The sequence below is a fragment of the Sphaerodactylus townsendi genome, linkage group LG08 (assembly GCF_021028975.2).
Source record: "Sphaerodactylus townsendi isolate TG3544 linkage group LG08, MPM_Stown_v2.3, whole genome shotgun sequence".
In the NCBI taxonomy this organism is placed as follows: domain Eukaryota; kingdom Metazoa; phylum Chordata; class Lepidosauria; order Squamata; family Sphaerodactylidae; genus Sphaerodactylus; species Sphaerodactylus townsendi.
The window spans coordinates 70395336-70418813 of NC_059432.1; the positions used below are offsets into that span (position 1 = coordinate 70395336).

The 23478-nt window shown below is 41.7% G+C and overlaps 1 protein-coding gene across 3 annotated transcripts in view; it reads left to right on the forward strand.

The window, feature by feature from the left end:
* Window positions 1-23478, forward strand: part of SOX14 (SRY-box transcription factor 14) — a 40979-nt gene that overhangs the window by 12014 nt on the left and 5487 nt on the right. For 2 of the 3 annotated variants that reach the window (XM_048506078.1, XM_048506080.1), the window contains 2 exons: window positions 1826-1969; window positions 22189-22284. In XM_048506078.1, the coding sequence (XP_048362035.1) occupies window positions 1826-1926 (101 nt within the window). In that variant the 3' untranslated portion in view covers window positions 1927-1969; window positions 22189-22284. Of the gene's footprint in view, window positions 1-1825; window positions 1970-22188; window positions 22285-22421; window positions 22505-23478 lie in introns of all 3 variants that reach the window. The other variant, XM_048506079.1, reaches the window with a different exon arrangement.

Consider the following 23478-nt stretch of genomic DNA (forward strand, 5'->3'; position numbering starts at 1 on the left):
TTGAGCCGCTTCTGTATGCCCTTATTCTGCTGTAACCTAAGAAACTGCCATATCACATATGATACTGGATGCGGAAAGTCAAAATGAAAGTAACACAAAATAAACAACAAAGAATGTTTTTACCACACACAGAGACACACGTCATTGATTGGAGTCTTTCTCCTAGGTGGCAGCCTCAAACTTTTGCCACTGGGGAGGTTGCATTTTATGGGAAGAATCCAATGAGTTGTCTGGATGTGTCTCATTCACCACAATCAGAATTTTGGATAGTTTCATCTTATTTCTGCTTGAGTAATCAAGAAGAATGCCCAAAAAATGTGGGATGGAGCTTACAAAGCTGATCGGTGCTCAGAACCGTGACCTGCCAGCCTTGGAGAACTCGCCACAGCATACAACAGTGGCAAATCTCCATTAGCACTGTTTTCGCCAATAGCATTTAGCCAGGGTTCTGTATTTCCCTTATCTGCAGTGCAAATGTGAAACTTATATAGGCTAAAATGTATATTTGATATAACACATCTCTTCCATTTTCTGCCCATCTTTTATGGTTGTGCACAAATCATGTCAGAGTGGTTCAAAGGAACTTTTACTGTCATGTATGAAAAGAGTCAAAGTTTTTCCTCCCTTTATTGTGGAATCTCTTTTCCAGTATTTCACAGCTAGGCAATATGTACCAATAAGATAAAAGTTTCAATTGGAAATGTGAGGATGTGAAAGGGGTTTTTTCCCCCCTCATTGCTGCATTTTATGAGAGAACATTCTATAATGCTTGAGCCTTAGATCACACAGACAACAATGTCAGAAGTTTCATTGATTTCCAAACCTATGTGTGGATCAGTTTTTCTCATCTGAAGTTTGTGAAAGTAGGGGGCTGTTAATAACAGAGGCTAATCTGGCTGTTAAGGAATATAAGAAACAATACACATTGTGACCATTTTAAGGACTAAATACATCTTTATTCTAGTATAAACTTGCATGGGCTAGAGCCCACTTCATTAAATGTGTGTGAAGGATCCTCAATAAATAGACATGTATACATACAATGCTATGAAAAAAGTTTTCAATGGCACGGTCAAGTTTCCATGAAAGACAGGCAGGATAGAGTGACATGTAATTATGTAAATCTCAAATGTAATCAAGAAAAGTACACAGACCGTATAAAACAGCAGTAACAATCTCTTTGGTTTTCCTAAAGTCCTATCCATAATAACTGAGGAATTACATATCCTTGTTAAACCGAGACTTTGACAAATACATAATCAGCAAGAACCAGAATAATCTATTCAGATGTAACCTTTTCTTGCTAACTGGAAAATTTTGCTTGAAAATGCATAGTATGCAAACCAGCGTGATATAACAGAAATACTTTACTTAAAAATATCAGGTTGGTAGAAAATTTGATACACAAAACTTTTAAGCAAATGGAGTTGGGCCAGTTTTATCCGCTTGGAGGAAGATCTACCTGAAATCCCATTTGTTTCACTTGGAAGAAGTTTGGAGTTTTTTATTTGCTCAGAGCATGAAAAACTGTGGGACCATTTACAACATGACAGCAACTCTTTCTCTTAGCATTCTGTATTACTTGGGAATTTGTGGGTGTAAGTTCTGTTTATCAACACAATTCCCCGCTTTAGTGTCTCGGGACTTTCCGCACAGGTGATCCCAGGTTCTCCGGAATCCATCATAATTCTTACCGGGATCTGGTGGCAGGTTAACACGCTGCATAAATTGCCGTGCAACCAAAATGTCTGGTGGGACTTTGGAGGTACATATAAAGGCGTCGCTAACTATACGCCGATTCTTTAACCGCTGCTTTATGTCTCAGCTCTGCCCCTCTTGCTTGGCCTGGGTGTGTGGAAGCTAACCTCTGGGACCTTCCTCCATGGAACCTTCTTACATCTTCTTGACCTGCTCCGTGAAGTTTAGAGCCTTGGACCTCACCTCAAACGTGGGAGTTCTACCCAAAACAGTAAGCAGATTGCTTTAGTGGTCAGCACTTTTGACAGCTCTGGTTTAATCTTGCATGCTAATGCTAAATCTGAAAATGTCTGATTTTGTTTTTGTCCTTGAAATCCTGATTTGCTTTGCTAGCTTGGAGCAAGCCAATGATACTTTCAGGTGGGACACTTTTTGTTTATTGCTACTTCAAAACTGATTGCAGCGCGGTAGACCGCCATGGTCAGAAGAGTGTGTTGGGCTACTCCTTTTTCACTCTTTACACTTTAATTATGGGAGATAATTAGGCCAGTCTCTTTCTGGATCGTCTACCTTTAGTATCTGCCAACATCAGCTTAATCCCAAATTGATCAAGATTTCTTGATATTTCACAGTCAGATTAGATTACATGGGTTGCTATACACATAGATTTTGCTATTTAAAGCCCACCATCTAGTCTTATGTCGGTATTATGTCAAAACATCCATGCAAAGGTTGTGGTTTGGCTAGTGTTTTGTATCACCCAAGGGCAAGCAATGAAGCTGTTAAACAAAAGCAATATATATTTTGGAATGTACAATATAGCTTCAAGCGTGCAAAAAAAATGAACATGGCATCTAGCTCTCTCAAGATAATAAATCAAGATTTAGGTTCCTGTTTTAACATAAGAACATAAAGAGAGCCTTGCCTTGCTGGATCAAACTAGTGGCCCAACTAGTCCAGTATTCTGTCTCACACAGTATTCTGTCTCACACAGTGGTCAAACAGTTCCTCTGGAGGTCCAACAAGAGGGCATAGAGGCCAAGGGCTTCCACTGATGCTGTCTCCTGGCACTGGGATTCCAAGGTTGATTGCCTCTGAATGTGAAGGTTCCCTTTTGTCACCGTGGCTAGTGGCCACTGACAGACTTCTCTGCCATCGATCTGTCTAATCCCCTTTTAAAGTTGTCTATGCCTGTAGCCATCACTGCATCTTCTAGCAGCAAATCCTACTCTCTGTGTAAACAAGGATTTCCTTTTATCCATCCTGAATCTACTGCTCATCAGCTTTAGGTTATAAGGTCATAGGTACTTAGACTGTCCTTTTACTGTGATCCAACTATATTGCCATAGTAATAGTTCATGTTCTTCTTGCAGGAAATTTTAGATGCATTTAAAAAACAAAGCGTAGAATATGTGGTAATTGTTCAAAATATCATTTCAGAGTAAAGGAAGAAAGCATTTTTTTTAGCCCTAAACAGTGAATCAGGTTATTATCAGGGATGCCCTTCTCCAAAATGTAAGAGTGAGATTGTCTGGTACCAGAGCGAGAGGAGAAACTTGCTTGCTGATAACTACAGTAGCAACCCTGATTCAAGTCACCAGATCCAATGATTTAGGTGAAAGTGGTTCCTGGATATCTGGACTTTTGTACCTTAAGTTGTTATCATTGCAAGTGGGAATCCATGGAAACCTTTTTGGGGGGTTGGGGGGAAGGGAGGGTGTTTGTGTGAAGTTGGGAAGAGAGAGGAAAGATTTTTCTCTTCCTCCCTCATTGCACCAAGCAGCCACTTCCCACTGCGAACCCTTTGAACAATCTGGGGTATACAGCACCTCTGTAATCCTTAAGGTTCCTCTACTACAGTAAGGCATCCAACGAATATATGTCATGCAGAGGTTTCCCTGATCATTGTTTTAGGATGAAGGGTGTGACAAGAGATTGCCCCACTTTTCTGTCAGCTTTGAAGCCAGCATAGCGGCCTGATCAGTGGTGGGATTCAGCAGGTTCGCACCACTTTGGCAAAACCGGTTGTTAAAATGGTTCTTGTAAACTAAACTAAAATGTTAAACCATTTTAATCCTTGCATTGGAACTCAAGCTAGTTAAATTCATTTGAATCCTACCTCTACTGGGCCACCTTTGATGGCTCTCTTTGAGGAGATGATTATGGCAAGCACTATTCCTCTCATTATTCTTAATTTGGAGCACTGGCAGGCAAGGGCCATACCACTCTGCCAGTCCTTGCTGCCAGATACTTATGTAAGTAGAATATATGTTGCAGAGCTTGCTTTCCCACAATTTATTTATTTGTTTGTTTTTATTTATTTAAATTTCATATCCTGCCCTTTTCTGACTGACGCCGGGCTCAGGGCGGCTTACACACATGATAATGAAAACATTTCACACATACAATTATGCTAAATTAACTTAAACCATTAACTAATTAATTGTAATGAAACACAATAAAATAATAGGATGGTTTTTGTCTCATAGCCTAAAATCCCTCACCCCAACATCCTGTCATACACCTAATCATTAACTATAGGGATGGGGATGAGGGGGTACAGAAAAAGTTTTAAATGTTTTAATAGATGGGAGGCCAGCAAGATGGTTTGGACATCTAGGCTGCCTCAACTAAAAAGCCCAGTGGAACATCTCTGTCTTACAGGTCTTATGGAACTTGTTAAGGTCCCATTGTGGCATCCTTAACCTTTGACAGAGAGTTCCCATCTAGGCCGGGAGAGCTGTGGTCAAAAAAAAGCCTTGGCTCCAGCTGAGATGCACTGGAATGTCCTTGGGGCTGGGGTCACCAGGAGGTTAGGACCGAAGAGCCCTCTGTAGGCAATATGGGAGATCCAGTCACCAAAATATGAGGATCCCCAACAGTGTTTGAGATATTCAGGCAGCAAAGGGATATTATGACTCTTACTGTTATGATTCCCATTTGTATTCCCATATGACTCTTACTGTTATGATACCCATTCCCATATGACTCTTATGATTCCCATTTCTTCCTCCATTCATTTGCATGCTCAGCTCAGGGGTGAAGCTGAGAACAGATAATGAGGATGGTTGCTGTTGTCATTGTATGAAGGCAGGCCATAGTGATAGACTTCGTAATTTAGAGTCATATTTAACAGTGTTGTGGAATAGAAGTTTGAAGACGCGCATGACCTTAGTACAAGCACCTAGAGATTGCTGTTCAAGATTTCTCCCCTCCCTCCCTCCCCTTGCATGCCCCTCCCTCCCCTCCCTTACATGCCACCCCTCCCTCCCCTCCCTTACATGCCACCCCTCCCTCCCTCCCCTTGCATACCACCCCTCCCTCCCCTTCCCCTCCCTCTGCTAGGGTGGGTGGGCCATGTCCAGATGCCGATGCCCCTCCCTCCTCTCTTTTGCATGCCACCCCTCTCTCCCTCACTCCCCTTCCCTTGCATGCAACCCCTCCCCCTCCCTCTGCTAGGGTGGGTGGGCCATGTCGAGATGCCAGGCCCCCTCCCCTTCCTTGCATGCCACCCCTTACTCCCTCCCCTCCACCACTCCCCATCTGGCCCCCAATTTGTTTCTGGGCCCAGTTCCAGGTCCTGGTGCTGACCTTTGAAGCCACACATAATTTGAGCATCATAGCTGGTGGGCGGGCTCTATGGCATTGTACGCTGCTGAGGGCTCTCCCTCCCTCCTTCATTGCTGTGGGACTGTCTTGCTCAAAAAGCGATGGTTGAAATATTTTTCCATGAGTCCCTCACAATCACCATTTCCTTGCATGGCAAAAGAGAAGCAAGTTAGCTGTAAGGGAGGCAAAAAAGGATTATGAGGAACGCATGGCTATGAACATCAAGACCAGCAACAAAAATGGTTTCTGCAAAGTACCATCAAAAGCAAGGAAGCCCAGCTAGGGAAGCGGTAGACCCGTTAGATGAAATAGCAGGAACAAAGGTCGATGCTAGGAGATGGCTTGGGAGATTGCAGAGAGAAGCTGAATGAATTCTTTGCATCTGTCTTCTACCCAAAGGGAGATTGAGGCACATTCCTATTACCTGGAACCCAAGAAGCTTCTTGGGAAGCGAATCCAGGGAACTAGCGAAGATGGTGGTAGACAAAAGGGAAGAAGTTCCTGGCATCCATTGATAAACTAAGTGTTGCCAAATCCCCTGGCCCAGATTGCATTCTTACCCAAGAGTTCTTAAAGAGCTCAAGCATGAAAGCTCAAGCATGAAATTGCTGATCTTCTCACTTTTAATATGCAACTTATCCCCTGAGAAATCAGGCTCCATCCCTGAAGACTGGAAGATGGCCAATGTCACCTGTCTTTAGAAAGGATCTGGGGAGACCGAGGAAATTACAGGCCAGTCAGTTTGACATCTGTTCCTGGTGGTGGCTAGAATCTATCATTAAGATAAGAGTATAAAACATGTGCAGAAACAAGACCTGCTGAGAAAGAGTCAACATGAAACTTGCAGAGAGCAATCCTGTCTTACAAACTTACTAGAGTTCTTTGAGGGGTGTAAAGCAGGCACATGGACAGGGGTTGAAGACCCGTTGGACATTGTCTGCTTGGTTTCCAAAGGAGCTTTTGACAAAGTTCCTCACCAGAGACTGTTGAGAAAACTCAGCAATGAGAATAAGGAGAGATCCTCCCTGGATTAAAACTGGTTGAAAACAGAAAACAAGGGTGAGATTCTTGAAATAGGAAGTTCTCTGAAATGGAGAGATGTAGGAGTCCCTGAGATCCGTTTGGGACCAGTGCTCTTTAACCTATTCATAAATGACCTGGAAGTAGGGGTGGGTAGCGTGGTGGCAAGTTTGCGGATGATACCAAATTATGTAGGGTGGGTGAGAACCACAAAGGATTGCGAGAATGGCGGACCTTGATAGAATTAGGTGAGTGGGCTCAGAAATGGCCGTACAGTTCAATGTAGCAAAGCAAAAGTGATGCACATAGAGACAAGAGTAAAACTTCACGCCCCTGCGCTACAGGGGTCAGTGCTATCAGTCTGTAGACCAGGAAGGGATTTAAGCGTCTGGATTGATGGTTCCGCTAAGTCAACTCAATACATAGCAGCTGTGAAAGAGCAAAACTCTGCTCACTAAGGGATCATTTAGAAAAAATTGAAATAAAACTGCAAGATTGTCATGCCATAGAAACCTGGTGGTCTGACCACTTAGAATTACTTGTGTCCAGTTCTGGTCATGCATCTCAAGGATATTGAGATAGAAAAAAAAAGTTGAGAGAACTTGCTGGAGGATGATTGAGGGACTGGAGCACCTTCCCTATGAGGAAGGCTGCAGCGTTTGGGACTCTTTAGTTTGGAGAGAGGCTGACTGAGGGGATATGATTGAAGTCTACAAAATTATGCATGGGGTGAAAATGTTGACAATGTTCTCTTTCTCACAATACTAAGAACCAGAGGCATTCATTGAAAAAATGCTGGGGGGGGAAGAATTAGGACTAATAAAAGTACTTCTTCCTAGCGTGTGTGATGAATTGTTTAGACAATGCTGCCACAGGAGGTGGTGATGGCCACTAACCTGGATAGCTTTAAAGGGGGCTTGGACAGATTTATGGAGGAGAAGTTGATTATGGCTACCAATCTTGATCCTCTTTGATCTGAGATTGCAAATGCCTTAACAGACCAGGTGATCGGGAGCAAAAGCCGCAGAAGGCCATTGCTTTCATATCCTACATGTGAGCTCCCAAAGGCACCTGGTGGGCCACTGCGAGTAGCAGAGAGCTGGACTAGATGGACTTTGGTCTGATCCAGCTGGCTTGTTCTTATGTTCTTATGTTCTTATGCATGGCACCCCTCACTCCCCTGTTCAAGATCTCTTGCCATATTGAAGTCTGGCTGGTAGCAAGCAGCACTGTAGAAGTTGTAACCCAGCAGACTCACTGAGCTCTGACCTGGTCAGAAGTGCCTATGATGGGCATGGATTGGATTTATTTATATATACACTACTGTCTATTAGTAGATGTTGCTGAGGCGATGGATGATTTGAGACCCATTTAAGGTTTCTAACAAATGCTGGGAAATTTTTAGGGTGGTACCTGGGAAGGGTGGATGCGGGAGGGTAAAAACCACAGAGAAACAGGAATTTCTAGAGCATCACTCAGAAGTGACATCATGTCTGGGTAGAGGGCTAGCTGGCAGTGATGGAACTTCTGCATGATCCGTGGGATCCCTCAATCTTTGCAGTCACTAGCTCTAGACTCATTGTTGGCATTACTGGCTAGATTTAACTGTGTGACCATTTTAGTGTTGGCTTCTAGCACTGCAGGGACCACTCTGGCTTGCTTGCGTCTGGAAAATGTTTCTTCTCCAGCCTGCCCTTGTTGTTGTGCTTCAGAATAATCTGTTTAGAATCATACAGCCATATTAATCTCCTCTGAGTTTCATAGGATTTATGGCAATACTTCAACCCAGTTCTGTTCAACTTCCTAATATAGTGGACAGACACCACTGTACATTCCTCATCCTCCATACTGTTTTGAAAGCTTAGCATGTTTGTCACTTGTGAACCATTATGAACTCCTAACAGACTGAGAGGTTCTCAGAAGATGGGAAATAAACAAACAGCCATTTTTTCCTCTGACAATAGTTTGGGGTACTTTTTGAGAGGGACAATATACATAAAACTATATATAAATATATAAAACTATATGTAAATATATAATGACAGACAAAAACTTGGAGAAGGGCTAGTATGTGTTAGTGAGAGAATGACCAAAAAAAGGTCTTTATCTGCAGACAGAAGACAATGATAGAAATAGACAAGTCTCCCTGGGAAGGGAGTTCCAGAGTTTTGCTGCCCCAACTGAGAAGAGTCTTTCTCAGATTGCTAGCTATCTAGCCTCAGATGGCAGGAGCATTCAAAGTGGGGGCTCTGAAAAAAGACATAAGTAGTTGGATAGGATCTCTCAGAATTGGTAGGTTATTCCATAGACAGTTCTCAAATGGATCAGGATTGCTGTCGTCATTGTTGTGAAACAGCAGTATATTTTTAATTGAAAAATCCATTTCTGTATTATTTATATACATCCCCCCTAAATATCTAAGGGATTTAATCCATTATGTGTGACATTTGGTGCATGCAGTTCTTCCGCCCCAGAGTTCAACTTATTGTATGGAAAGCTACTAGTGGGGAATGGTGGTGGGATCAGTGGTAAAGAACCCTTCTGCAGGGCACAGTGGGAATGGGTGAGACTGAATCATCCTCTTGGATGACCCGCTGTTTGGAGCAAAGGTCCCTTAGCAGAGCTTTCTATGGGGATACTGCAGTTTTTTATAACATTATTGTGGTTTTGATTACAGTTTTCTCCCCAATTTAGTTTTATCTTAAATCAGTTATGTGGCTTTAACTAATAAAACAACTTAATGTAATTAAGAACAACTTAATTACATTACAGTGTTTATCTTTACCCTTGCCTATCCTCAGAACTTTTCACGTTCAATTCATTCAGCATTAGTGTCTGTCTGTCTGTCTGTCTGTCTGTCTGTCTGTCTGTCTGTCTGTCTGTCTGTCTGTCTGTCATCTAAAAATGTAACCGTGCGTTTGTTCTTCACTCTCTAATGCTGAAACAGCTGGACTGATTGCTCCCAAATTTTGACACGATGTGGCTTCCCATTGCAGGCAGGTTTTGCAACCTTCACCGGGACTCGCGGGTCACGCACTGAACCCGGTGAAGTATTCCCCAAACCCACGGCAGACCAATGAGGGGCCGCTGTACTGGGGAAGGGTGTGTGGCTTGCCCACAATCGCCGTGGCATGCATGCTCATGCCACGCAAACCTGCCTGCTGCTGGAAGCGTCCACACAGGGACAGGAAGGAGGAGCGTTCCAAGCCACGCCGTGGGAACAAGCCGGTACGCCTCTCCCCTTGAGAGAGAGAAAATATTTTAAAATATATGTATATGTAATCACACCCCCACATCCAAGCTTCAGGTCAAGCTAATCTAATCTCCACTAGTAAAATCTTACATCAAATGTTGCAACAAGTTTCAGACTTGAAGAGAATTACTCACTGTGGAAAGTCCAGGTTGGTACACTTGATCCTAATCTTACTTATTCACCCTGGAACTCAGAGTTCTGTGTTCTCAGAGTTCAGAGTTCTGCAACTTAGACTGGGAGTGATTGGCCCAGGATCACCCAATGAACTTAATGGCAAAGGGATTGGAAGCTGAGCCTTTCCAGTTGAAAATCCAACAGTTCAGCCACTATGAGACACTGGCTCAGTTCATAGGTGTGCTGGAAAATCTTCAGTTCCTAAGAAAAATAGTTTTTCTATGGAAAATATGTATTGATTTGTCAAATGTTGCACAGATTACTCAAGCGGCTTAGGCACATTAACTTTTTGTTTTGTTTTGTTTTGTTTCTAGACTGGTGCTCAAGATAGCAAATATATACTTCATCTGGGGTCAAAGTAGAATGTTTTTAATTTGATTGCAGTTTTCAAAGAAAGAGGACGGGTCACTCCTTGCATGGCCATAGAGAGCAGTTCTGCAGCCCAGGAATGCAAGATAAGTTGGGTCTATGGCCAAACTGAAACTTCACAGTTAGAATATGACCTGGATAGCCCAGGCTAGCTTATCTGGTCAAATCTTAGAAGCTAAGCACAGTTGGTCCTGGTTAGTACTTAGATGGGAGACCACCAAGGAATATCAGGGTCACTGTGCAGAGAAAGGCAATGGCATACCAACTCTGTTGAAAACCCTACTGGGTTTCTCTCTCTCTCTCTCTCTCTCTCTCTCTCTCTCTCTCTCTGTGTGTGTGTGTGTGTGTGTCTCAAATACACACACACACATCTCTTGACTTCCCTCATGGCTCAAGAGAACTTACAAATTACAATTTAAAACCTGCAAAACCCAAATAACCCCACATTCTCTTATATAATATCATCACTCTATGCACTGCTGAAAGCCCTGGTTAAAAAAAAAGGGTGGGTGGGTTGTAGCACTGCCTGAGTTTAGCACTTTGCTAGTCAGTCAGCTTTAAAGAAGTCACCTGAAATTCTCAATCCACCCCTGCTCCATTCAAGACTTGTTGGCTTTCAAAGACTTGCCATTTTAAGTTTCCTTCTAGTGCCTTTGTCTCCTTCTACCCAAGGTCTGGTTACTATGGGGATGGCTTGCCACATTTGTGCACCCGCAAGGAAACAGCAATTTATCAATTGACTGCCTTCCTTTCCCTGGTGCCCATTTTAAGTAGTATGTTCAAATAGTGGAGGTCTATGTGGTATGGAGAACAGCTAGCAGCATTTAAAACAGTAAAGAATTTCTTACTTGTAAAAAGCTAACACATCGAGTTTCTGCACAGAAATTGATTGAAGAAGGAACACAAAACAAAGTTGTGAACAACACTTTTCCTTACTCTTTACATTCTAGTTGGTCTTGTTCTAAGGCACTGTTGGAGGATACCTTGAAGTAAAAAATGTATTTATCCACACCAGGGGAAAGGTGGGAGGGGAAAAGAAATCAGAATACTTTAAGGCACATGAACATCTCCTAAAAGTGCAGTTTGTGTTCATTCACACAGTGCCCTCTTACTTCAGTTCAACTTCCTAAGGAAACTACAAATCAAACTATACATGGTGTTGGAGTGACTGGAAGTCCTGATGTGTCCTGTGGCATGTAAGCAGCTGAAGAAGACATTGAAAGGGATGCATGACTTGAGGGGTTAGTTCTTCTTCCTACATTATGAAATGAGCCAAAGTCCTTCCCTGACATGCAGAGTAGAACACTCTGCATCCTGGGAAAGACTTTTGCCTGCTTCACCCCACTTACTCCTCTCAGGTGTTTTTGGTTGCTTTGCCTTTCTTCTTGAGAAGAGAATGATACCTCTGCAGAGCAGTATCTGCAAACATTTTGCTGGTCTTCCTCATATATTTGCCCATTAACTAGCAAGAGATGAAGCCAAAGCATAATTTTATTTTGAAAAGCACTTACAAAGTACAAGAAAGAGGAAAACTAAGTGTGAAGTTCAAAAAACCATCCCAGCATAACTATCTGTGAGGTGCTAGAGGTTTCCACTTCCAAGGTTTTTTTAAAAAAAATCATTTTCCCCACAGATCTTTAGGTTGTTTCCTACAAAACTCTTATGACTTTCCCGCCCACTTCTGGAGGATTTCTATTACCAGAACATGGTGAGGTGACACAGCTTGGAAAAACACATATCAGCCAGTTGATTCTGATTGTGAAAACCTTCGACCAATACATTGATTTTTTTTCCTGAACGGATTCATTTCATATCCCCTTTATGGCCAGTAACAAAGTTTCTCCTACATTTCCTGTGGACCAAATCATATGTGATGTCATAATCTTTCCTTTCCTTTCTTTTCCTTTTGATTGCTGTGGATGGCCTCATAACTTTATTGGAGAACATGTGTGAGGGAATTTAACCCTTTCCCACTGTGCTACTATTTCCCCCATGGCTAAAAAAAAATAGGCATGATAAATACATTGGGGGTGTGTGTGTGTGGACAACAAATGCTCTCATAGCTCCCACACTCTTCACAGACCAAGGATGTCCCAGAATGTCACTGTATCATTCGTGCAATATTTCCAAAAGGCTGTACCAAAAGGCTGAATATTTTTCACTTGTGCAACTGCAAGCAATAAATACAGTGCCAAGATGGGGTTTGATTCTAGGGAATCCTACAGTCCGTTTTGACTTGGACATGGTAACCCTATCAAGTGGTCATAGCTAGATGATTCCATGACTACCCCATCTGAAATTACAACATTAAGGAAACAAGAACTGATTCAACAGCCTTGTAGCCCAGCATGAATATCTCACACAGGGATAGAAAGAAAATGGACTGAGAATGAAACCATTTGGAAGCTTTGAAAAGGAGACTCAATAGTTTCTCAGCCTAGGCAAATAGCTGCAGAATGGATTTATTTTTTAAAGGCTCTTACTTGTTTTTATCTGCACAATGTCCATGTGCAGACTCTGAGAAAATAGTGGGGGACAATGGTGGCCTCCAGCTAAGGACATTTCCGTGGCCTTTAGTTTTGCTTCACGATCCATCTTCAAATGACGCTTTGTGCCTGTGAACCTCTGTGGACCTATTCAGTGATAATAATAGTTCAGGCTATTCCTTTTCTTCTTTACATAGGAAAAGGGTAGGGGTAGCGTTCCTCCTTTTCTTATGTCCTCTAATATTCCCAAAATATAGTCAGTTCCTCTCTCTTTACCTTTTTCTCTTTCCCCTTTGGTTTTCAGTTTAGAAATACCAGCAAATATGTTTTTCAGCTGTTTTGGTAGCATCAGATGTTCTCCCCCAGTCCAAAGACTTTCAGTGCATGCTTTTCTATTACTAATCATAGTCATTTTCATTCATTAGGTAAGGTAAAATGGTGCCCCTATCCAGAGACTGGTCAGTTTTGCTTAATCAATGGATCTTCTAAGAGTCAGTGTGGCGTAGTGTTGATAGGGCCAGACTAGGAAATCCAGATTCAAATCCCCATTCTGCCATAAAAATTTGCCAGGTGACCTTCGGCCAGTTGTGACTTGCCTCATAGGGTTGTTGTGGGAATGAAATGGAGGAGTTGAAAATAATATTGTAAGCTACTTTGGATCCCCATTGGGCAGGAAAGCAGAGTATCTTCTCACTTTAATATGCAACTTATCCCTGAAATCAGGCTCCATCCCTGAAGACTGGGAAGATGGCCAATGTCACACCAATCTTTAAGAAAGGATCTAGGAGACCGAGAAATTCAGACCAGTCAGTTTTTGACATCTGTTCCTGGTAAGTGGTAATAGAATCTATCGTGAAAAGATAAAATTATAAAACATGTAGAAAAGCAAGACCTGCTGAGAAAAGAGTCAAGCATGGCTTTGCAGAACAAATCCTGTCGCCCTGACTACTAGAGAGTTCTTTGAAGGAGTGTAAACAGGCATGTCGGACAGGGGTGAACCCGGATTGAACATTGTCTACTTGGTTTAAAAGGCTTTTGACAAAGTTCCTCACCAGAGACTGTTGAGAAAACTCAGCAATGAAGGGAATAGAGAGTCCTCCTATGGATTAAAAAAACTTGGTTGAAACAGAGCAACAAGAGTGGGTGTAAGTATGGGAAGTTCTCACAATGGAGGGTCTTGGGAGTGGTGTCCCCTAGGATCCCGTTTTGGGACCAGTGCTCTTTAACCTATTCATAAATGACCTGGAAGTAGGGGTGGGTAGCGTGGTGGCCAAGTTTGCAGATGATACCAAATTATGTAGGGTGGTGAGAACCACAAAAGGATTACGAGAGAGCTCCAAGCGGACCTTGATAAGTGGGTGAGTGGGCTCAGAAATGGCAAATGCAGTTCCAATGTAGCAAAATGTAAAGTGATGATGCACATTAGAGACAAAATCCAAACTTCACATACATTACAGGGGTCAGATGCTATCAGTCACAGACTAGGAAAGGGATTTGGCGTCTTAGTTGGTGGTTCCTTGGGAATGTCCAACTCAATGCATAACGGCTATTGAAAAGGCAAACCTCTATACTGGGGATCATTTAGAAAGGAATTGAGAATAAAACTGCAAAGATTGTCGTACTTACATATATAAAGCGGTGGATGCGACCGCCTTAGGTACTGTGTCCAGTTCTGGTCAGCTGCATCTCAAAAGGATATTGAGAAGATAGAAAACGTGCAGAGAGGGCAACAAAAGGATGATCGAGGGACTGGAGCACCTTCCTATGAGGAGAGGGGCTGCAGCGTTTGGGACTTTTCAGTTTGGAGTGAAGGCTGACTGAGGGGATATGATTGAAGATACTACAAGGATATGCATGGGAGGTAGAAAATGTTGACAGAGAGGTGTTACTCTACTTTCTCACAATGCACACTAGAGTTAGAGGCATTCATTTAGAAAATGGCCTGGGGAAGAATTAGGACTAATAAAAGGAAACACTTCTCCATATTATGTGTGATTGGTGTTTAGGTGTCTTACCTGGAGGAGGTGGTGATGACCACTAACCTGGATAGCTTTAAAGGGCTTGGACAGGTTTATGGAGGGAGAAGTGGGTTGATGGCTATAATCTTGATCCTCCCTTGATCTGAGATTACATGCATAACAGTCCAGGTGATCGGGAGCAACAGCTGCAGAAGGCCATTGCGTTCACATCCTACATGTGAGCTCCCAAAGGCACCTGGTGGGCCACTGCGAGTAGCAGAGAGCTGGACTAGGTGGACTTTGGTCTGATCCAGCTGGCTTGTTCTTATGTTCTTATGTTCTAGAGTATGACTATCTCAATAAGTGAATAAAATTCTGTGTTCAGATACAAAATGAGTTCATGGTGGCCGTGATCCAGTAAGAGGTGATCTCTATATGGAAACAGATTTTCCCTTGTGGCTTGCCCCACTACCTGCACGTAATGCAAAATTAATCATATCAGACAGCTTGGCAAACAGAACTCCAAACCTGAGATCTGCATTCCTAGAACTATGAAGCCCTTGCTGCCTTCATGGAGCTTCTTTGCCTCATGTTTGCCATGGTTAGGACAGAGTATGCCAGTCAGATACATCTTTCCTTTCCAGGACGATCATCTGTTGAATTTGGGGGTGGGATGGGGGGAGAAGTTCTTTGCATGCTGCTGGCCTTGCATTATCTACAGATCAGTTTTTAATTTCTGGCCATTTTCACAAGTAACAAAGTTTTGGGTTTGTTTGTTTTTTTGCATTTCCGGCATCTCTTAATTTAAAAGTAGCACTGACCAGTTCAACTGAAAAAGAGTAGCCCTTGCATTAACCCTTTCTGAATTTTTAATGGCATTTTGTGAAAATACCATGTTTTTAGCACTTGTCATACATACACTGAGGGTGGAACTTTATGTGATCACAGCAGATTCATATCTTCTAGTGTGGATTGCCACTGAGCCTGTAAAGAAGCTGTGGTGGGGACGGGGTGGGGTGGGGTGGGGGTAAATTCTGCCAGTGGGTCTGGACAGGAAAGAGTGCTGAACTTTTCTTACACCGTCTCCAACATGCTAAAAGGAGTCCTTAGCAGTTGAGTTAAGGCTAAAAAATTGAAAACTCTTGGGGGCATTCTATCTTACAAATGTGATTTTTTCCTTTTAAAAATCATTTAAAGATATTCTTGTGGAATACAATATGTATGTGTGTGTATAATATTAAGGTAACCCAAACATATATGACTACATACATGAGACACCAGTGAGTTCTCATGCCATCACACTTAGTGATATCATGCTAATTCTTCCTTGAATGTTCCTGTTTGGAATGGAAAATCCAGGAGGTGGATAACTACAACAGGGCATTAATCAACAGTGCTAGGATTTAATCACTGTTAGCGTTGGTTAATATGCTACAGACAAAATACTCTTATTAAGAAATTGAGTTCTGACTACAGATGTCCACAATGGCATAATCTTTGAGCCATATACCAAGTGTGCAGAGCAAAACTGTTGGCTTACTCTGGTGAGAATTCTTTTCTAACATCCTTTTTATTTGTTTGTTTGTTTGTTTGCTAGGCCGCTTTTCCCCTTCAGTGTGGTGTAATGGTTAAGAGCAGGTGCACTGTAATCTGGAGGGCGGGTTTCATTGTCCAGCTCACCACTTGAGCTCATGGAGGCTTATCTGGTGAACCAGGGCCCTGTGTGTACTTAACTTACATGCTGGTTGAATTTGACCTTGGGCTAGTCACAGTTCTTCTCTCTTAGCCCAGGGGTAGGCCAGGGAACCTGCTTGACTCTCCAGATGTTCGAGACCTGAATTCCCATCGGCCCCCCCTGTCCCAGCATGGCCAATTGGCCATGTCAGCATGACAGTGGCCATGATGGCGAAGCTTGACAGAGAGTATTCCCTGAGCATCTGGAGAAACCGCGGATGATTCCCTACCCCTGTCTTAGCCCCACCCACCTCACAGGGTTTTTGTTGTGGGGGAGGAAGGGAAAGGAGATTGTTACCCCCTTTGAGTCTCCTTACAGGAGAGAAAGGGGGGGATATATCCAAACTCCTCTTCTTGCTTCTGATTACTTCTTTTCAGCACAGAAAAGAGTTTTCTATCCCTGTGCTGCCTCAGCCTTATTTTTGTTAATGCCAATTTTGCTAGAAAGATGTAGCTGTGAATCTGGTTTATGAAAGAAGTAATCTTCCTTTTCAGAAAGATGCTGTTAGAGATCTATGTTGCCTACCTTTAAGTCACAAGGTCACATAGGCATCCAGTTACTTTCAGAACCCTTGCTCATGGTCTAACCCAAATTACTTCATGGCCTATGAATCCGAAAGAACTCTTACTGATGCACTATTATGAGAATCACAAAGGAAAGAAGAGGGATCTGCTCAGATCTCCTCCAGATTTTCAGATTTGGAAGTGGGAAGTCTTAAAGCACAACTTTTTCTTAGTAGCGAATATCCCACTATTAGAGGAGGAGCTCCGTGGCATAGAGTGGTAAGCTGCAATTCTGCAGTAAAAGCTCAGTTCACGATCTGAATTTGATCCCAACAGAAGCTGGTTTCAGGTAGCTGGCTTAAGGTTGGCTCAGCCTTCCATCCTTTCAAGGACAGTAACAGGAGTACCTAACTTGCCGGGGCGTAAAATGTAGACAAATGGGGAAAACAATGGCAAACCACCCTATAAACATAGTCTGCCTAGTAAATGTCATGATGTGAAGTCACCTTATGGGTCAGTAATGTTCTGGTGTTTGCCTTTAGCTTTTAAAAAACTACATACAGGGTGTTTAAGCTCTGGTCAACACACTAAACAGCCTCCAAAATTTGGTTGATGAAATCATGAAATTGGTTGCCTAAAATATATATATAGCAGTGCTGTAGTGGAAAATAAAGAGTTGTTTCTAGCAAGGCATCAAGTTCTAAAATGCAACAAGAGCTTGGAAGATAAGCCTAAATGTCCCTTGAAAATGGCAAAAGCCTTACAAGAATCTTCAAATGATTTTACTCTGGTCATATACAAGCTTTCAAGTTGCATGCAAATGTGTATTTACCTTGAATCAAAGTGTTGACCTTTACTCTTGCTAGCAGCAACCCTTTTATATCTCTTTTTAAGATGTGGGGAAGAGCCTGAGGCATCAGAGCTAAGGCATTTGAAAAGTCCATTGAGTTCAATGAAATAGAATAATGTATATGCATATATCTCTTCCATTTCATTCAATGGGAATTACCAGTGCCTAATATCCATTTGCCTTGACCTGGATAGTTCCGGTCTAGCCTGATCTCATCAGATCTCAGAAGCTAAGCGGAGACATCCCTGGTTAGAATTTGGATGGGTGACCCTACAACTACCATGGTGTGATGCAGAGGCAGGCAATGGCAAACTACCTTCCAGCATTTCTTGCCTTGAAAACCCTATGGTGTCACCATAAGTCAGCCGTGATGGCACAGACACACACAATACAAGTTCAGTTCTGTTTCCAGTTAATAAATGAACAGATAGGGAAATAAGACTGTATTCCTCAGAATTCAGATTTTTCTATTGCTGCCTTTTGTTATGCTTCTCTACACTTGTCAGACACAAATAAAAGAATAATCAACATAATTCTGAGATCCAGAATATGCTATGTGGAATAAAGTGTCATTAATTTTGATGTGACAGTTTCACATGAATGTGCCTCACTATTCCATAGATGTGCATAGCAGTGGCCATACATACAGTGAATTGTGATCAAATAGTTATAGACAGCATCCTGTTTTTGCCATGTGGATTGTGGTTCAGTCTGTAATTGCAAGCCTACTGAACACGTAATGATTACTACTATAATCAATTTTGACACTTGGATTCTCCTCAGGTTTGTTACATACTCTGCGTGTAGTTCCCTGTCCCTGAATAGTTTTGCATTACTCCAATGTACCACAGTGCTACCGGGTGTTGCCAAAGTTGCAACTCCAAGTGACAGTGATGAACTCATGTGACATCCTGGATCAGATCTTGGGGCAGTAGTCCTGTAGTTGTGGGACAGCCATTAATAGGTATGGGACATAAACATATCTTCATGCCAAGCTGATATGAATTTGGAATCCAGACTGTACAGTCAAAGGGTATTCTTAACTGATCTTCCAGGTCACAATCAAAGTTAGTGGAGGGCTTTTAGGTGAGGAGGCAATAATAAAGCACATTTATTTGTTACTGAAATCAGTGGGGCTTTCCAAATAATTGTACTGAGGATTGGGACATCAGGGAATGTTAAATACAGATTAATCATTTGATTCCACATAACGTATCCTTGCTTCATCCAGCTTTTCATCTTTGTGCCATCACAAATTATATGAAACAGCACCAAATGAAAAATCCTTAGAAAGGTGAAACACTGAAAATATTTGCATCTTTAAGTAAGTAGAAAGAATAAAGAGAGCTTTATAGAGAAAATTGATACAATATCTAACATGCATTTCCTCTTCTCTTTAAAAACTGTGTCCTTAAATTTGAGTGAAGATTATTAAGCACAACGATTCGGGATTCTTAAATAATAAATTAAAGCCTATGAGAAGTGATTGGGTGGGGGGTGGGGGGGGGTGTGGGCGGAGGAAATAAACAACCACGAATTTTTCTCCTCCCATCCAAATTGTTCTCTCCAGGTGTTGTAAGGACTTCAGCTGATCAATTTCCCCATTTCCCTATTGAGATTCTAACCTTTAACTGAGTTCAACAAATCTAAACAGAATTACATTCGAAGGGTATAACTCTGTTTAGGATTGCACTGCTAACTGATCACAACATCACATGGGCAAAAACATGTTCACTTCTTGTCAAGCTTGTTAATTGGGAGTGTATGTGTCTTTTAAAAGAGTGGACAATTTTTCAGTATCCTTGGAAGTCCACCCAGCATACAGATTGTCAGTTATCAGCTCTTGATGGTGTATAGCTCTTGACTGCCAAGCAGGGATGGAGGGAGAGGAAACTGCACCCGGGGCACAACAGGGCCATGTGGGCCCCCCTGCCCTGCCCCTGGGAGGGGAGGGTCTGGTGGCAATTTTCCACCCCATGTGACGCCAATGGCCCACACCTAAGGCGCAGCACCACTTCCCCCTGGTGTGCCTCTAGTCTGGGCCCACATATCTAAGGAACTGTCTCTCCCAGTACATCCCCAAAGAGCACTGTGGTCTGCAACTGAAAATCTACTGGTGATTCTGACCCAAAGGAGGTCTGACTAGCCTTAACCAGGACAAGGGCTTTTGGGGCCGTGGCCCCAACCTGGTGGAATGCTCTGTCTAATGAGACATGGCCCCTGCAAGATTTGGTGCAGTTTTGTAAGACCTGTAAGACAGAACTGTTCCACCAGGAATAAGGTTCAGGCAGTTACAGTTGTTACCATCTGGTCACCCTCTTCCCTTTTCCACCTACGCTTATCCCTTCCAGGATATAATTGCATGAAATTGTGTGAAATTGTTACACTTATGTTACTATTATCTGGTTTTAATTAGGGAAATGTTTACATTTGTTATTTTTTGTAATATATTTTATATTTTGAGCTGCCCTGAGCCTGCAAGGGGAAGGGGTGGGGATATGAAATCCAATAAATAATAAATAAAATAATAATAATTATAAAAAGAGAACCCTGTCTTTCCTATGGGCTTCTTTATTTTGCTGCCCTACTGAAAGCACTCAGCCATGTATTTTGCTTTTAGAACAGGAAAGCTATATAGTCATTTGCAACATGAATGCTGAAAAAGAGAGACTGGGAGGGGGAATTAGGGCACAGAGCTATCATCCAAGCCCCATGTCCAAGAAGGATCCTTTTAGACAAGTCTTAGCTGCTCAGCTGCTGTGGTCACTTTGTGGGAGGAAACTGAATGAGAACTTTGATCTTTGACATACCAAATGCAAAGAGAGAGAGAGTGTGCTCATTATTCTTCCCAGAAATGTCTTCTCTCTCCATACCACACACTTGCAGTTGTTTTTCTTTACCCACTAGGCAAGTTTAAACAAAATGTGATACTCTAAGATAGTTTGGTCACCTGAATAGGCATGCCCAAATTCTCCATAGGATGTCACCCACACTGCTGACTAAGACCTTCTATATAAGGGAAGGCTAAAGACATTTTTTTAAAAAAACCTGCTGAACAGTTTTGACCCATTGACATTAAATAATCCCTAGCCCTGTAAATAAAACACACACACAAAAAAACTGCTATAGGGTTTATTTAACACCAGCAGGTCAAAACTGTCCAGCATTATGTGAGGAAATGGAAGTGGGCTATTATATGAAGAAAACCTCCCAGTTCTGTTCCCTATTACTTGAGAATGTTTTTTCACCTTGAAATTCATATGGGCAAAATAATTATGTTCAAAGAAATTCTGTGAATAGCTATACCTTGACCCAATGAAAATGCCCGATTTATAGAATGTTGCCCCAAAATATAGCTAAAAGCACCCATTGAGGTTTGTTCAAGCTTAAACCTACACTGTGTGCTCTTTAAGGGAGGATGGAATTGAAGAGTATTTTTCAGATGTTTCATTTAAGGATGTCCAACCTCATATACTGGTGGCTCATGCTGCCCGTGACCCTGCCAATACATGCACCATTCATCTGAAATAAGCAAGTAAACTTCATCTGTAATATGTGCACCCCATACACAATGTTGGATATCCCCAAATGTGACATCTGAAGAAGACCAAAGAATATAAAGAGAAATGGCATGCTATGATGAAGAATAATTCCAAGAATCAGTACTAGACCTTGCTCTTGCTAACACTCTTTTGGGGATACTGATTCTCACCCAAGTCTAGAGCCTGAGAGTTCTTTCTGCCCCTCTTTCTCAGATTTGGTAACATTCCTTGGCTTCTTGAAGGAAAATCTCATACATAAACAACTTATTTAACAGTGACGGGTTCTATAATTTCTTTGTGAAGATGGACCCTCATAGCCTTCCTCCTCCCCACAAAAAAACAACCCATTCTCAAGCTGTGCTGAATCTTCTATTCTAGCCATGACTGCTATTGGGTAATGCTCTCGTTTAATGGCTTTATGTAGATCCCTTTTCTATATGCAAATCCTTAGGAGGTAGCTTTGCTGCAAACTAGTTTAAAGCAGTGTTCATCCAGTCAGCAGTGTTTGTTCAAGAATCCTGCATTTTCATTCCCTCTTCTAAAGGGATGTGTGTAATACTTGTATATTGACAGCTTTCTGTGTTTTGACTTGCTATGAAGCATTCTTACTTTATTAGATACACCGCTGGCATGTTCATAGCTTATCCACTGGATGAGTCTTCCAGCAGTGACTGGTTGATATGTTCTTGGGTCTGGACATTTAGGGTTCTGTGAAAAAGCACTGCATTTGGCAGGGTGACAGTAAACATTATGACCCTACAATTCATCAACAAAATGTGAGATTTATTTTCATGAAAACTGAAGTTCAAATGCAGACTCTGAACCTCTTGTTAACGTTGAACTGCTACCAAATTTGGAATTTCTGCAACATTTGATTTCATCTCTAGGAGTGGTCCTAATTCTGAACATTTTACCAAGTTTTTATGTAACCATGGGCAAACAAATCAATATTCTTTTTGCTCTCTTCTCTTTTTTACTTTTTATTTATTAGTTGCAGATAAAATCAACCGCATCATCCAACGTTTTAACTTAGAAGTGGACAAACAAACCAATTGGACCCCTACCTTCCAGCTTTTCTTCCTGTCAGGTAAAAGCTCCAGTTGCACTGAATGATTTCAATGGCCTAACTGGAATAGCTCTGCATAGGATTGCAGTATTAGTTTTTCACCATTTTAGAAAACACTTTTCTCACCATATAAATTCCCTGTTTTCTCCTCTCTATAGATTGCTGCTATTCACCAAAGAAAGATGGCCATCTATTTTTAACAATTCTAGAGTATATCCTTTGTCGGCATAACCCTGCAATTGTAAGCATAGTTGCTTGGCAGTATGTCCTTTCGTCCTTAGCAGCCCTTATTCTTGACTACACATTTCTAGGGCTGATTCCGCATGGGCCAAAAACAGTGGTGTGAAAATGGTGTGAAAATGGTATAAACCTTTTTACATTGTTTTAAACCCTTTTACACCATTTTCACACTGTTTTCACACCGCTGTTTTTGGCCCATGCGGAATGAGCCTAGGATTGTATTGCAAATTACATAGATGACCCTTTGTCAAGTTATTTTCTTCTTGCAGTCTAACTTGTGATTTCTCAAACCCAATGTAAGCAGGGAATACATCTATCAGCTCTCCTAAAATTAATCCTAAAATGTGATGTCTACTACACGGTCTGTTGGTGAGCATCACTTCAGGATTCTATGGGTACTATAAAATCCCTCCATATAAAGTACCTCATAATATTTTTTTGTGATGAAGAAATATTTTTGGAGGGATATATGTTTTAAAAAGAAAGAAAGAAACATTGGGATGCTACAATTGGGATGGATTTAGGAAAAAAGTTTCATTACTGTGAGATTAATGTCTGTCTACCACTGCTCATTAATCAGAATGTATCACGGCCAAATTAAAATAATCCTTTTGGATACCTGCCATGGCTCACACAGTCAAGACAATTTAACTAAAGATATTCTGTTTTAATTTAAAACACATTTTAAATTATCAGCATTCTTTCATCCTGGTGATTAAAGGATGTTCACTGTTTTAGCCATTCTGGCCAAAATCTTGTTATGAAACTGATGTATTTCTTCAGATTTACTAATAGAGGGATGTACAAATATGTATCAAAAGACAACTTTTTGACTGCTAAAATGAGAATTTTGAACAGCTATCTGATGTCTTTTTTGCAATTCAGAAATGTAGTTTGATTACATTAGTGGCTCAGTGATACATTTGTTTTCAATTATTGGCATCTTCCACTTAAAAAATCAGATATTGGGTGGCA